General features: G+C 38.1%; 1 protein-coding gene across 42 annotated transcripts in view; it reads right to left on the bottom strand.

Annotated features, from left to right (window-relative positions):
• The window catches only part of PLCB4 (phospholipase C beta 4), a 437,093-nt gene that overhangs the window by 74,509 nt on the left and 346,063 nt on the right, over positions 1–16,521 (bottom strand). For all 42 annotated transcript variants that reach the window (XM_077951242.1, XM_077951243.1, XM_077951241.1 and 39 more), the window contains 3 exons: positions 12,696–12,798; positions 11,123–11,287; positions 8,615–8,819 (listed from right to left, as the gene is read on the bottom strand). In XM_077951242.1, coding sequence (XP_077807368.1) covers positions 8,615–8,819; positions 11,123–11,287; positions 12,696–12,798 — 473 coding nt within the window. The remainder of the gene's footprint in view (positions 1–8,614; positions 8,820–11,122; positions 11,288–12,695; positions 12,799–16,521) is intronic.

Genomic DNA, 16,521 nt, shown 5'->3' on the forward strand with positions numbered 1-16,521 from the left:
GCACATGAGGACACAATTTGACCAACCTAGACTTTTAGCGCAACTCTTTGTGCCTGACTCCCAAACGCCTCTTCCTGCCACTTGTCCACACCATTATGAGGCAGAGTGAGGTTTCACTTGTATCCATTAAACTTTTCTGCCCTTCTTTGCAGGAGATATACTTGGTCTATGCTTCTCTGTACACTCCCACGTCGGATATGTTTTGTCAAGTATCCAATCCCAATGGCCCATTTCAGTGATAACACACAGGACTGGGTGGGTAGGAAACACTCGCTAATTTTTAATGGCATGTAATCAGCCTGGGGGCCTGAAGAGAGTATATGGCATTTTTGAGGAATAACTGGTAGTCTTTTCCATAGGAATAACAGATAATACTTTAATTACTTAAAACAAGTTACAGAATCAATAAAGAAAGACATTAAAGAATGAAATGATCCTTCTATCCTAACCAAGCAGTTTTGTATACTTTTGTGTAATTTTTGCACATGAATACATTTTTTTCCACAGTTTATTTAGAGTTATATAACCTGCTTTTTCATTGATGCATATATTATATCTGCATAGTTCTGAAAACTATTTTTAGTAAATGGGTAATGTCACATTGATTTTCTATATCAAACTATTCCCCACTGGTAGACACTCAGATGGGCTTTCAATTTTTCTATAAAAAGATGGATTTAGGAATATCTTAGTACAAAAAATGATTTCTTTGTCATTTTATCAGAAAGTTCATGGTTCAGTTAAATAATATAGCAGTTTATATAACTTATATGCCTGATAGGCATTCTTAACAAAATTTACTCTTAATAAGCTTTAAAATAGTTATTGAAGAATGGTGAATGGAAGGAGTACTAAGAACATAAAGCAGAGACCGGGCACGGTGGTTCACACCTGTAATCCCAGTACTTTGGGAGGCCGAGGTGGGTGGATCATTTGGGGTCAGGAGTTTGAGACCAGCCTGGTTAACATGGTGAAATCCCTCTTTACTAAACACACACACACACACACACACACACACACACACACACACACAAATTAGCTGCGTGTGGTGGTGCACACCTGTAATCCCAGCTACTCGGGAGGATGAGGCAGTAGAATTGCTTGAACCTGGGAAGTGGAGGTTGCAGTAAGCCGAGATCATGCCACTACTGCAGACTGGGTGACAGAGCAAGACTCTGTCTCAAAAATAATACAAAATAAAAACTAAAAGCAGAATTAAGAGGGTGGAGTAGATTGAATAGTGTCCACCAAAACTTCCATCTACCTAGAACTTCAGAACATGATTGTTATGTATAAATAGGGTCTTTGCTTAGGTTTTGGAAGAGGACTGAAATGAGATCATACTAGATGAGGGTGGGCCCTAAATCCAATCACTAGTATTGCTATAAGGAGGGAGAGAACATGGAGTCACAGGGAAGAAGGCCATGTGACAACACAGGCAGAGGCTGGAGTGGTGCAGCTTCGAGCCAAGGAATGCCAAGGACTGTCTGGAGCCAGAAAGAGGCTAGGAAGCATTCTTCCCAAGAGCCTTCAGAGGGGGCATAGTCCTGCCCACCCCTTAGTCTCACGCTTCTAGCCTCCATAAATCTCTGTTGTTTTAAACCACCCAGTTTGTGGTTGTTACAGTAGTGCTAGGAAACTAGTGCAGAGGGAGAACAAGACAACTGTACATTTGATTGCCACAGTAATTGAGGGGAAAAAAATTCACTACTTAAATTCTTGGGGATGCATCTTCCATACAAAGTCATGTGCTTAAGTGTACAAGGCAGGCTTTATCATTAAGACCACGGAGGGTCCAGCAGCCCCTGGAGACCTCCTGCTAGAATCCCAGTGGTTTTCCGCCTGTTTATGCCACAATGTCTTGGTCTCAGCTTCTAGGGCTGATTCAACACAATCCTGACCTAGCTGAATCCACATACTGTCTTGTTTGTCACAGCCAAGCTGTCTGACATGCTCTTGTCAGCCACCTGCTATAGGATTATGTAGATGTCACCTAAATGATACAACAAAATCAGAGCCTGCTGAAGATTTATCCATTAGCTGGATAAATATCATTGTTTAAATCTATCTTGAATTACCAATATTAACAGATCTAGACACTATTAGGGACATATGATGCTAGATCCTAACATCCTGCCTTATTTGGGTCTTATTTTCTGAAACGTCTTATTTGAGAAGTTTTATTTACAGTTAGATGCTGTCTTTCTTTACTTTTAAGAAATTACAATATACAATAATAATGCAATATAATGTTCTTGAACAAAATGCAACAAAAATATGAAAAGTGTAAAGTAAGGTTTGTTCAAATCAAATCAGATAAGACAAAAAATAGATTACAAAAGGACTAAATGCCTTGAGCAAGGCTAAAGTTAGCAGGCTATTTGAAATGGATGCTTCATTCCTAGCAATTTCAAATAACAAAGTAGATACTTCTGGGACAATCATGTCCAATCCATGGCTCACAGGCCACATGTGGTCTAGGACGGCTTTGAATGTGGCCCAACACTAATTTGTGAACTTTCCTAAAATATTATGAGAATTATGCACAAACGTTTTTTAATTTTTAATTTTTTAATTTAATTTTTTTTTCTTTTTAGCTCATCAGCTATCACTAAGGTTAGTATGTTTTATGTGTGGCTCAAGACAATTCTTATTCTTCCAATGTGGCCCAATGAAGCCAAAAGATTGGACACCCCTTTCTAGGATGTTTAATTTGGTCATGTGGTGGCAGGTGTTCATTCTGTAGCTGGAGTTATAGATCAATGCAGAAGAATGGCATTTGAATACCGGGGACAGTTCTGACAAAAATTTTCTGCCGAAGTGCAAAGGGCTCAGTATTAGGGAGCCAAGGCCCGTCTTGGCATCTTTAAGATAATTCTTCATTGTAATTCAGTTTCTCCACTGGCCAGGGACATACACATGTGATACATACGGACAGGTAGATACGAAGAGTGCTGCATATCAAAAAAGGAAATTGATTTTTAATGGCCACATTTAAAATAATTTGTAATCAGAGAATGAAAAGCTGTACCTCAAATATCTCATACTTACCTACTTGTGTAACTGTACTTGAAAAATGGTATTTATTGTTTCCTTGCCTCAGCTCAGAAAAATAACTTGAGGAAGTGGTTAAATACATCGGGTATATTCTTGGCCAAAGTTTTGCATATTCAAGTAAACCCAGCATCTTTCTTTGGTGCCAATATGACATTTCACTGGACTTCCTTCCTTTTATCGGGGAATACTGTGGCTGCCTATTTCCTGTTTAGTTTAGAGTTCCACAGGATAAATCATTGCGACAAGAATTCATTTTCAGTGCTGATTAGCATCCACTGGCAGGTGAGTAGGCCTTGCTAGGAGGGAGCCCCAGCAGGGGCTCCAGAACCTTTCTTTTTAAAAAGAAACCAGTCTGCTTTTTCTGATTTGGTTCTTTCATTAAGACTTAACTTAAAGCTTTACTTATGTGTTTTTAAAAACACCATCTATTTCTGGGCATAATGCCATTTCCATGAGGCTGGTCTCTCCTAGTAAAGACTTTCCATGTATGCCCTGCTTTTCCCCTCCCTTCCTCCCTCCCATGCTTCCTGACTTTCATACAGAGTTGAAAGCATCAATTTAGGTGTCTCTAAGAATGGAAATGAAGATAGCAATTCCTTAATACAGACTTCCAGATGCTTACTCACTTTTCAGGAGAACTCGGTTGATTTTTGTTTGTTTAACCAACGCTTTTCAAATCATTGAGTGCCTCAGTGGTGAGCACTGCCTGCCCATGGCACCTACACTCCCCCTCCCCACCCCTAAGTGTTCACTCCTGGCCCAGGTTCCCTCCCGTTCCGCTCTACTATTTCTAACTTACCAAGAGGTACAGGCAGAAGAAAAATACTTGTTCCCCTATCAGCTGCAACGTGGTGCTGATAAAGAAAGGCAAATCCCAAATCTATGATTTTGTCTTAGTCCTTTGGGTTCCTACCAAAAGATTAAGCATTTCTCAAACTACATTTCCTAGAATGGTAGAAAACACAGTAGGTGCTTGGGCAACAAGATCCTGTGGTCAAATAAGATTGGGAAATGCTTATGCTCTCTCCCTCCCCTTGGGCATTTACCGTACATCCCAGGAATCATGCAATAGATAAGCCTGTTTAAATTTGCTTAGTCTAGCAATTTCCAATGTATTTTACCATAATCTATCCTGCCCCCTTCCCCTCCAGAGCTTTTCTTCTCGAAGTCTAATATTTTCTGTAGTTCAGAAAGGGCCATAAGAAAGATATCATTGTGAATATGCAACTGGGTTTTTCAACAAACATTTAATAGAATATGACATTTTAGCTCCCGGAAGGAAGAGGACAGATGGAACAAGTTTAAATTGCATCAGGAAGTCCTGAGATTATTTCCCAGGAATGGCATCTTAATTAAGAACATTATTCCTTTGGAAACATCTGATATAAGAAACAGCCAACTAGCTTTGTGAAAATGGTTGGAAAGCAGCCCTATGAAAACGCTGGGCAGAGAAAACAAAAAACACCTCCCCACCCCCCAGGATGTATTTTTAATAATAGGGAAGGTGGAAAGGGGAAATGTACAAAGAAACAGAGGGCCACTTCGTCTTCCCTTACGTAAAACACTTGTAGAAGAGAAGGCAAAATTTATTGTTGCAGAAGTAATGATCAGCACCGCCGAGGAACAAAGCGCTGGGAGGCTCATGAAACACATCTGGGAGTGACATTTCGATACAATGTTGAGGCCCCATAGATTCCGGAAGCAAAGCTCCAACTCTCTTATTTGCTCCCCTCCCTATCACTCAGTAATAATAAGAGAAACACAAGTGACAAAACCCACCCAAAGCCACAGTGGGTGAAAAAGAAATACTGACACTCGTTTCATTGTCATTAGCCCTGGAACTGCTTCCTGTCTCCAACGGCAGTGTCTAACAATGATAAAGCCTTGCAATGGGCAAATGCCATCTACGGTGGCATTGGCACCTACAGATAAAGCAGCAAAGATAATCCCAGCACTCAGGAGTCTCACTGGATTTGACAAAGGAAGAATGCTCCTAGCACCCAATCTAGTACTTCTATTTGTGTATGACAGAGGGAGTAAAAGACAAGGTTGTTTTTCTTTATGTTTTGTAGCAAAATAATATGGAAAAAATTAAACCAAGTTTTCATTATTCATTCCTAATCATCTGTCCTAAATGTTACCTTTTTTTTTTTTTCCTGATAGTTAAGAGACTGTATTGTTGGACATTTTGCATCCTGGCTGCTTAGAAACAGCCAGGAAGGGTTCAGAACTCATGGTAACCATCACTGCTCTGTTATTTCTTTGTGTCTTTTGGGAGTTTGTTTGTTTGTTTGTTTGTTTGTTTTTGAGACAGATCTTGGTCTGTCATCCAGGCTGGAGTGCAGTGGTGTGATCTTAGTTCACTTCAACCTCCACCTCCCAGGTACAATCAATTCTTGTGCCTCAGCCTCTGGAGCAGCTGGGATTACAGGCACGTGCTACCATGCCTGGCTAATTTTTGTATTTTTAGTAGAGACAGTGTTTTTCCATATTGGTCGGGCTGGTCTTGAACTCCTGGCCTCATGTGATCCACCTGCCTCGGCCTCCCAAAGTGCTGGGATTACAGGCATGAGCCACCACACCTGGCCAGTTTTGAGAGTTTTTATGCTATAGAAAAGAGAAGGAGAAGGAGAAGGAGTTGCACTCAAATTCCTGCCTCTGTTTCCTGAGGGGCCAAGAAAGATAACTTCAGTGTTTATCCATAACTAAATTATGGCCAACATAAAATGTAATCCTATACAGCTAATAAAAATATAAAAATATTTAATGACATGGAAACATATTCTAAAAAAAAGATTAGAATTCCAAATGAGTGGTATAGTAAGATTTAATTTTGTTAAAAATGAAACAGAAAAGGCCAGGCGCAGTGGCTCACGCCTGTAATCCCAGCACTTTGGGAGGCCGAGGAGAGTGGATTGCCTGAGGTCAGAAGTTCAAGATCAGCCTAGCCAACATGGTGAAACCCTGTCTCTACTAAAAATACAAAATTAGCTGGGCATGGTGTACATCCTGTAGTTCCAGCTATCAGGAGGTTGAGACAGGAGAATCGCCTGAACCCAGGAGATGGAGGTTGCAGTGAGCCGACATCGTGCCATTGCACTCCAGCCTGGGTGACAAGAGCAAAACTCTGTCTCAAATAAATAAATAAATAAACAAACAGGAAAAAATGAGAATGGAAGTAAACAATAGCTGTCTCTGGGCAGTAGATTTGTGAGTGACCCTTATTTGATCCTCTGTGTTCTCAGAATTGCTCTCTGATACATATTTTAACTACTTAATATTTTATAGAATATTTGTGGAGCAAAGTAATGAAAATCCACACTATCTTTCTTTAGCTAAATATAAACTAATGATGTATATTGATGAGTTTCTTTGTTTTCTAGGAAAAATTAAAAAAATTCTTTTTTTCTAGAAAACGCTGAGTGTGATGGTGCTGAGCTTCATTTTGAACTCGTTCCTGTGGAATGAACAGGGAATATACTTCAGGGAACACAGACTATAGATTTCCTACCTCACTGGTTCAGCACATAAATACACTGAGATATGAATGTGGGGGGTTGGCTAAACAGAGAAAATATAAATATATTTTGAGTAAGTCAAGAAGCTATAAAGAAGATCAGAGATTTGGAAAAAGACAGTTCTCATATTCTTCTTCTGTTATCTACAGGGAAGACCCTGACACCTCATAATGTCTGTCCCCGGTTTCTTCACTTATGAAATAGATGACCAGAGAATTTTGAATAAATTGTATTTGAATGTCAAATCTGGTTAAGGCATCGACTACAGAATCTCATCAATGGTTCACAGAAATTTCAAATGCTTCTGATAAAAAGCAAGCAGCCACAATGACATGTTAGGAAAGAATACTGGCAGGACTAATATTAAATAGATTAGTTTGGCTCAATACTTAAATACAACACTGCTAATAAGCTACATTGTAAATACAGATGTTTCTGCAGCACAGATCTCCCTGTGCTTACATCCATTCTGAACAACCTCATGCTTTTGGATCTCTTTACATAAAGCTCTTGGCATAAAGTAGAAGCTAAACAAATGATTTCTTTCCCTTTTCCATTCGAGTGGCTTAGTTCCCAAGAATGAATTAGAGTTTTAGTGGGAAGTTAACCCATGCAGAGGCAAAACTTGTAAATCTTCCATCATATGGGTTTATACAACTATTTCTAAAATGTGTGAGGTATTCCACAGTTCCTGCTTTCTAAGCTCAAGTATGTGGAGTATGATTTAACTCATCAGCTGATGCCCCATGGCCACCACCGTGCTGTGTTGCTGGCAGGTTTCTGAGGTTTGCCATGGGCTGCTGCTCCTAAACCCACCACTGGTCTCCAGTGCCCTTTTCTGATCCTCTTACCCAGCCTCACAGCACCCCTTTCCAGGCTTTTTATGGGTTATTACCTCTATTACTGTATGTTGTAGCTTCTAATGAGCTTCCTTTTTTTATGAAAGACAAAGGAGAAGGAGGAAGGAGCCTGGACTAAGATTTTGGGATGGAAAAATACTCATAGCTTATTTTACTTTTTGACTCTGATATTAGACTGTTAAAGTTGTGGATTAGTTGCAGAAAATCTGCCCTCCAGAGAAGCATGCACTACTAAAAACAAACAGCAAAATTATCCCATATTCCCCAAACAAAATAGTGATGTGTTCCAGTAGAGTATAGAAACTATATCTGTATCTACAGACACCCCCCAGCAACCCCCATGTGCTCATATATTTCTGAGCCTTGCTATGTCATGCACTCTAATGATAAAGCACCTCACAAGAATGCTATGAGGGAGGTAGTATTATTATCTTCACTTTGGAGGGGAGGAAATGAGGGGTTTGAGAGGTTACATCCTCTTCCCAAGGCCACCTAGCCAGCAGTGGAGAGTGAGGATTTGAACCCTTGGCTAATCGGATGCTGTCATCCTGCTGCACTATTTCCTTACGGATCAATAGACTGACAAAGTAGAGGATCTTTGCTTTCTTTTAATGTTATTTGCTTAGATGGGGACCATAAAAAGTTAACATGTTTGCAGATAAGCAAAATCCTATGATTTAATCTAGCTTTGGATTCTTCCCATTGATTTACCTTAAAGCATGTGGATTGATGACTGGGATCTTTTATGAAATTGAACTTTCCTATGGATTTGAAAGAAAATTCAGGCAGGTTGATAGGTGAGTTCAATTTAAATCTTTTAGTGATACTATTGATAAGATATCTATGATTTCACCTTATTTATGTCTTTATTCCCCTAGTCTGACTGTCGGTGTAAGTACACCGTTCACAAAATGTGTTTGTAGAAATTGATAAACAACATAAAATTACAGTACTTTAAAATAAGAAAGGATTTTAAAGATAATCTAGCTTTGCACTTTCATTTCTTACTATGAAACCTGAGGTTATGAAGTATTCTTGATGTATTCAAGGTGATCAGGGTTGGCAGCATTAGCAGGAATAGATAGTATTATTATTGTTTTTTAAAGCATGGGCAAGATGTTTTATAATATTATAATCTAGGACCTCATCTATATGATATTCTGTACCCAAATGTCTTACCTCCAAATCCATCAGGCACGTATGTTTTAAGAACAATATTGCAGAAAATTGTTGGCAGTGATAATGGTTTATTTCCCTCATTTCGAAGGGAAATGTGTCGGTATCCTGCTTGGAGGCCATCAAGCGGGAGGATCCTCTGGCCAATCAGCTTGTTGTTATCATCATACACTGCTATTCTCAAGACAGCCAGGTCTGGCAGGATCACCTGCGAAAAGAGAATGGGAATTTTCACTGATTTTTCCAATGCAGCACCCAAGAACCACAACTCTAAGGAGTGTGGACCAAATCCATGCTGTTCTTAAATGTTTCCTGATGTTGAAAGTAAGTCCATGATCAATCTGCATTCCCAAAAATGTACTGCATGAGCTATCGTGCGCAAGACACTGAGAAAAGCAATTGGAACATGTTTCCTGGAAATTATCTCATGAAAAATGTTAGATGAAATGAATGTTGAAGATTACTGCTTCAACCCTTGTGATTGATCCTTGTCCCCACCCATATAATGGATGAGAAAAACGACACACTGAGAAATCAAGCCACTTTCCTTGATCTCAGAGATATCAGTGACAGAGTGGTGTCTGGGAATTGGGGATCTTGAGGTCTAATACTGTGATCAAATATCTGGCATGCTCCTGACGTCTATATTTGTTTGTTTTTAAGAATATGAAAGGTATCTCTGAACAAATGCTTCATGCATAAGAGATAACTTTTATATATAAATTTGGGTCCTCCTTGTTTCCTGGACTCCTCAGTTTTCAGCAAATGTTGAGATATCAAATAGAGTAAGATGCGGTAGCTAGAAACATTAACATACTTTGATTCTAAGACACCTAGTCCTGCCATCCCCAAACTGAATACATGAACATAAAATCTGAGTTCAGATGGCAGAAACCTGATTCAGTTACAAAATAGCAACATTACAAAAAGGGTATCCAATGTGTTTAATCAGGAATGCCTTTTTATTTGCTAAAAGCAACCAGGACATCTTACTTGATGTGAGTGCTATGTTTAGAGCTAGACAATGGATGGTTGCCTTTTTACATCTGGAGGCTATAATTTAATTCCAGCTTAATGAAGATGAAGAGGAAAAATCACGGCAAATTAGCCAATTCCCTCTCTCTTGCTCCCTTTGCAGTGAATAGAGGGTTGGGCTTTGCCATTCTTGCCATGTGAGAATAGTGAAAAATACAACAATGACAAGAAAGAAAAAGTTTTTAAAGCGCTTGCTAGCAGTGAAAAAAACTATTTAACTTCTGGAGAACAGAGAAGGACTCAGAATTGGCATCTTGTTTCTAGTGCCAGAACTATTATATATATAAACACTAAATTGGGTATTTCTTCATTCATCCAAAACATAAGAATGCCTGAGTCAACTTTCTCAACTTCTAGAAATGTGAATAGGGATTATTCACTATGCCAAAGAACACTAGCCATACTGTGTTAGTATGTGCTAGAGCACTAGCGCATCCAGCTATAACAAATTGGAAATACCAGAGAAGGAAAAAACCAAATCATAGCTGTGTATGTAATTTACACCATATCCTGACAGGGACAGAGAAGAAGACAATGGGATGCAAAGGTTGTGTGGATAACGGGATTCACATCCCAGGGTAAACTTAAATGTCAAAATGGCCTGTTTCATCAAACCCACGTTGATCTCCCTTCATTTGGTTTCTGTAAGCCAGTTACTCTACTCTGAAATGGATAACCCCTATTTTGTTAAGGCAAGAAGCCGATTATCTGTGTTGCATGATATACAAATGGAGCAGAACCAGCTGGAAATCTTGTGCCTAAAGAAGCAGCAAGAAATCATTTTGGTCAGGATAACAGAATAAGTAAGAAAGGTAAGTGAATATTCTTGGAGACAGCACTGTCAACATGTGGATTTTCCACTGCATCTTCAATAGACAAAAAATAAACCAAGAGAAAAGGTGAGTAAGAGATTAAAAACTGAACATGGGAAAGAATGGCTGTGATTGTTTTTAGGATCCAACACACAGTATTAGGAGAAAAAAGTAAAACACTAACAACAGCACAAGAAGGACAAGACCTGCAAGTAGGCAACAGGTACCACTCTTTCTGGAGACAGGACCATGCCAACTGACCCATGCACTGACATCTACTGACCTAAATTTTGGAGTGCAGCATCTTACCTGACTACTTGGCTAAAGAAATAGTGTAAGTTACCAGTAACTTCCAGGGTAGGGAAGAACTCTCTAGTGCGCGATGGTGTCCACCAGCAAGGACTCATTCTAAAAGATGGCAAACCCAGAGCTGAGGCATTGCCATGCAGGAGATGGGCTCCTCCAAGGAGAGAGGAGAACCAAAAGGAGAGCGGGGCCAAATGGAACCAATGATCCTATGACAGCTACAGAAGTTAGCCATTAGGAGAAGAGAAAAAGAAGATGTTGTCGGTTGAATAAATGCCTCTGTATCGTGTAGCGTCTGTGAACTAAAACATGGTTCCCAAGTTAGTAGAGTAAGTTTGACATGCTGAAAATGTCCTACCTTCCGAAATACGAAAGACTCTTCATTGTAAACTGGATTTAGTCCATTATTCATAACCATACGAGTTCGGAATTCCTTACGTATAGTGTCAGTGGGCAACCCATACATATCCACTTCTACATAGGTGCCAATTTTCTTATCTGATAAGAATTGACCTGATATAACCTGCAGCAGCACAGAAATAGAGCAAAGAGAAATAAACTCTGTGTAAGCATCAGTAGCAAAAAGTAATCAGGAAGCAAGAAATTCTGTCTTTTGGGTGGGAGCAGGAATTTCAATTATCTACGGCGATAATGTATTCATTCCTATTAAACCAAAACATTATTGAACAACTACTATAGGCAGAAAGACCCCAACTGTTTCAAGCAGATATTCTACCTTCTAGAACTGTCTAGAAAAAGAACAAAGAAAAAAATATATGAATCATAATACAAATAAATAGTGTCCACGGCCTCTTCATCTCACATAAGTGTCTACACCTATGAAATGAAGTGATGAATTCAGGTATGTCCTAAGACCCTTCATAGCTCTGAAATTCCATCATGCCATACTTATTAATGATTTCTTTTAGAAGTCTTGAAAAGAGACACACAAAAAAGTGAAGTTAGAATTTGTCTGTTGTTATTGATATTGACACTGGTCAGCTAGGACAGTTTTACATATTTGTAAAGACCAATGTTAGTCTATCTACGATAAAGCTATGGAGAGACGATTTTTCATTTAGTGTTTAAATGACTATAGCCATTTATTAGGGTCTTTTGTTTACATTATTTTCTAGCTAACAATTTGAACCAGCTTTTTTGAGGTATATTTGACATACAACAAATTATATGCATTTAAAATGTACAATTAGGCCGGGCATGGTGGCTCATCCCTGTAATCCCAGCACTTTGGGAGGCTGAGGCAGGTGGATCACCTGAGGTTAGGAGTTCAAGACCAGCCTGGCCAACATGGTAAAAACCCATCTCTACTAAAAATATAAAAATTAGCCAGGCGTGCTGGTGGGCACCTGTAATCTCAGCTACAGCTGCAGGAGAATCACTTGAACCTGGGAGGTGGAGGTTGCAGTGAGCTGAGATTGTGCCACTGCACTCCAGCCTGGGCGACAGAGTGATACTTGGTGTCAAAAAATAAAAAACGAAAAAATGAAATGTACAATTAGATCATTTGGGACATATGAGCACATCTGTGAAACTATCTCCATAATTAAGATGATAAACATTTGCATCATCACCCAAATTTTCTTTGTGCCCTTTTGTAACCCATTCCTCCCTGCCCTTTTTTCAAAGGCCAGCACTGATTTAATTTCTGTCACTATAATTTGCATTTTCTAGAATTTTGTATAAATGGAATCATGTAGCAGGTACTTTTTTGATGGTGTCTTTCACTTTAAGTAGCTAATAATTTTACTAGTGAAAAAATGTGTCTCATTTTTTAAAAAGGGGGTGGAATCTTAAGTCAAGGTTGTGAGCAGCACAAGGATCTTGCAATTTAACATGAAATATTTTGTAATTTATTTCAAGGACCACTTGCATATACATTTATACTACCTTGTGATGAGCAGGGGTCTTACCTGCACTGAGCAAGTGGCTGCAATAACGCCATCAACAGGAGTTTCAGAGAAGGGGTCAAATGTTCGATCAGGCCGCCTCATGAAATCTGGTTTGAGAAGGTACCTGGTAGGACAAAAGCACAGAAGTTTATTAGTAGGTTTTACAAAGACTAAAACACTCGCTAGTTGAAACAATGAATGGATGCTTCCTTTTCTCCATCTGTAACACAGCAGCTAGGCTTTTAAGCAGAGAGTCCTAAGGATGGAAAAGAACATGCCTGCCCTTATGAACAACCTTAAAGAGCTGCTGGCTTAGTGGCAAGCTTAGTGGCATCCAGGACTTCCTGATCCTATCATCTTCTCTGGCACTTTTTTATTCCCTGGTCCCCTTTAAGTGCTTTTCTCTATATGTATAAAATAAAATGCAAAGAATAACAATGAAAAACCAATTATATTAGCTATAATTATCAAAATATAAAAATATGTGATATTCTACCTCTGTTATTAATTGTACTTTTAATAAGGCATTAAATTATAAGATCTAATGGTAAGATCTAATTAGGATGACAATAATCTCAAAGCACAAAAATATTTTGAGACAGCTGTAACAACAGTAATGAACTATGACAATGTCTGTGATGAGAGAGTCACGGGTACCACTAATGTGACTGTAGATTGTTGTCTACATTCACAATCAAAGGAAACTGACATTTCAGCTAGAGGTAGGTGAAAATAAAAATAAATTATTTCCTCATTTCTAGTAGAAACAATTAGGCAAGAAAATGAATTAAAAGGCATCCAAATTGGAAAGAAGGAAGTAAACCTACTTCTAGTCACAGATGACATGATCCCATAAATTAAAAAAAACTCTAAGGAATCCACTAAAAAAACTACTGGAATAAATAAATTCACCACTATTGCAGGATACCAGATAAACATATAAAAATTCAATTGTATTTCTATAGAACGACAATGAACAATAAAAATGAAATTAAGAAAACAATTATAATAGCAAAATATAAACTACTTAGGAATAAACTTTTAAAAAAAATAAGTGGCTACACTTTGAAAACTACAAAACACTGTTTAAAAAAATTAAAGAAGAGCTAAATAAATGGGAAGATATCTTGCCTTCATGGGTTAGAAGACCATATTGTTAAGCCGGCAATATTTCTGAAATTGATGTGTGAATTCAGTGTAATCGCTATCAAAATCCCAGCTGACTTTTTTTGGTAGAAACTGACAAGCTAATCCTAAAATTCATATCGAAACTCAAGGGATCAAGAATAGCCAAAACAATGTAAAAAGAGAGAACAAAATCGGGTGTCTCACACTTCTTGATTTCAAAACTTCTTATACAACTACAAGATTTAATCAAGACAGTCTGGTACTGACAAAGAAAAACACATAAATCGCCGGGCGCGGTGGCTCACGCCTGTAATCCCAGCACTTTGGGAGGCCGAGGCTGGCGGATCACGAGGTCAGAAGATCGAGACCACGGTGAAACCCCGTCTCTACTTAAAATACAAAAAATTAGCAGGGTGCAGTGGCGGGCGCCTGTAGTCCCAGCTACTTGGGAGGCTGAGGCAGGAGAATGGCATGAACCCAGGAGGCGGAGCTTGCAGAGAGCTGAGATCGTGCTACGGCACTCCAGCCTGGGTGACAGAGCAAGGCTCTGTCTCAAAAAAAAAAAAAAAAAAAAAGAAAAAGAAAAGAAAAACACATAAATCAATGAGACAGAATCAAAGTCTATAAACAAATCCATGAACCTATGGCCAATTGATGTTTGACAAGGATGCCAAGACCAATCAATGGGTGAAAGAATAGTCTTTTAAATAAATAGTGACAGGGTAACAGGATAGTTCCATGCAAATAAATGGATAAGTAAGTAAAACTGGATCCTTACCCTATACCATATACAAAAATTAGCTCAAAGAGGATAAAATAACTAAATGCAAGAGCCAAACTACAAAATTCCTAAAAGAGGCCATAAGGACAAATCTTATGACCTGAATTTGGCAATGGATTCTAAACATAATACCAAAAGCACGTGCAACAATACATTGGATTTTCTGTTGAAAACTTTTATGCTTCAAAAGACACTATCAAGAAAGTAAAAAGGCTAGTCACAAAAAGGAAAAAAATTGCTATTCATATATCTGATTAGAGGCCTGTATCTAGAATACATAAAGAACAACTCATCTAGTTTAAACAATGGTCAAGTGATCTGAACAGACATTTCTCCAAATAAGATACACAAAAAACCAATAAGCACATAAAAAGATGTTTAACATCATTAGTCATTAGAGAAAAGAATATCAAAACCACAATGAGATATCACTACACATACACTAGGATGACTATAATTAATGAGTCAGATAATAATAAGTGTTAACAAGGATGTGGAGAAATTGGAACTCTCATATGTTGCTAGTAGGAGTGTAAAATGATGCATTCACTTAGAAAGGCAGTCTGGCAGTTCCTCAAAAAGTTAAACATAGAGTTACCATATGACCCAGTAATTCCATTCTTATGCATATAACCAAGATAAATGAAAACATATTCATACAAAAACATACCAAATATGAACATTCATAGCAGAATTATTTGTAATAATCCAGAGATGGAAATAACCCAAATGAATGGACCCAAATGAGTCCATCAATGAATGAACATATGGCACAAAATGTGGTATATTTGTACAATGGAAAATTATTCAGCAATAAAAATCATAAGGTATTGATACATGTTACAACCTGGATGAACCCTGAAAACACTATGCTAAGTGAAAGAAGCCAGGCACAAAAGGCTGTAAATTATGTAAATTCATTTATATCAAATGTTCAGAATAGGCAAATACAGAGACAGAGGGTACATTAAAGTTCCTATTGGGAGACCAAAGCTAAAGGATACAGATTTTGAGGCAATGAAAATGTTCTGCAATTTATCCCCACTATACAATGTCTGCCCCTCACGTCCACTGGGTAGTGGTCATATAATCACACCTTGTCCAGATTCCATAATTTCCCTGAAACATATGTCAAAAACCTTAAAAAATTAAAACTTTATTAGAAATAAGAATAACCATAGATTTAAAGAATCCAAACTATAAGCAGTATATAAATGAAAATAAAAGTACTTTTTTTCCCCAAAAGTAAAGGTTTGCTTTTAAATGTAAAGGAATCAAAATTAGGGGAACTCAAAACTCTAAATTTCCTTAGAAGCATAACTTTTATTAATTTCAAGTCTAGATGATGTCAACTTCATTATCTTTTAAAATACAACCCAAAAGGGATCCTGAGTCATGATATTTTTTCTTTAAAGTTTAATGTCACTTTTCTTAGTTTTGAAAAAGTCACCATTCATTGTTACCTTTTAAGTCTGAACAAACAACAAAGTGTTAAAAATATTCCCTTACATTTGATAATCTAAAAAGGAATCTTTAAGAGACAACACTGATTTTGTATGAAGAATATAGAAATTTACACAATTGTTGAAATGTTAAAGGTGATTTTGAACACTCTTGTCTCGAAGAGAATGCACCTCACAATATTAATATAATCTAACTATATAGAAGAGATTATCTTCTGTATTCATGGAGTTTTAGATTTGTAGCATTTTTTTGTGGCTAGAGTTGGCAATGAGAAAATATGGTGATACAGCAAAAGGTAAAGAATCAGAATGGAAAGTAGGTGAGCAGCTACAATACTATGCTTGCATCTCGGAAGGAAGCCCACCAGCTTTCTCTGGAAGGAAAACCGACACAGACTGTGGGGGGAGGTAACGATGGTGGTTCTGGCTTTCAGGAGACGGGCAGCATTTGGACCTCAGCTGTGGCAAATGAGGG

The sequence above is a fragment of the Macaca mulatta genome, chromosome 10 (assembly GCF_049350105.2).
Source record: "Macaca mulatta isolate MMU2019108-1 chromosome 10, T2T-MMU8v2.0, whole genome shotgun sequence".
NCBI lineage: Eukaryota > Metazoa > Chordata > Mammalia > Primates > Cercopithecidae > Macaca > Macaca mulatta.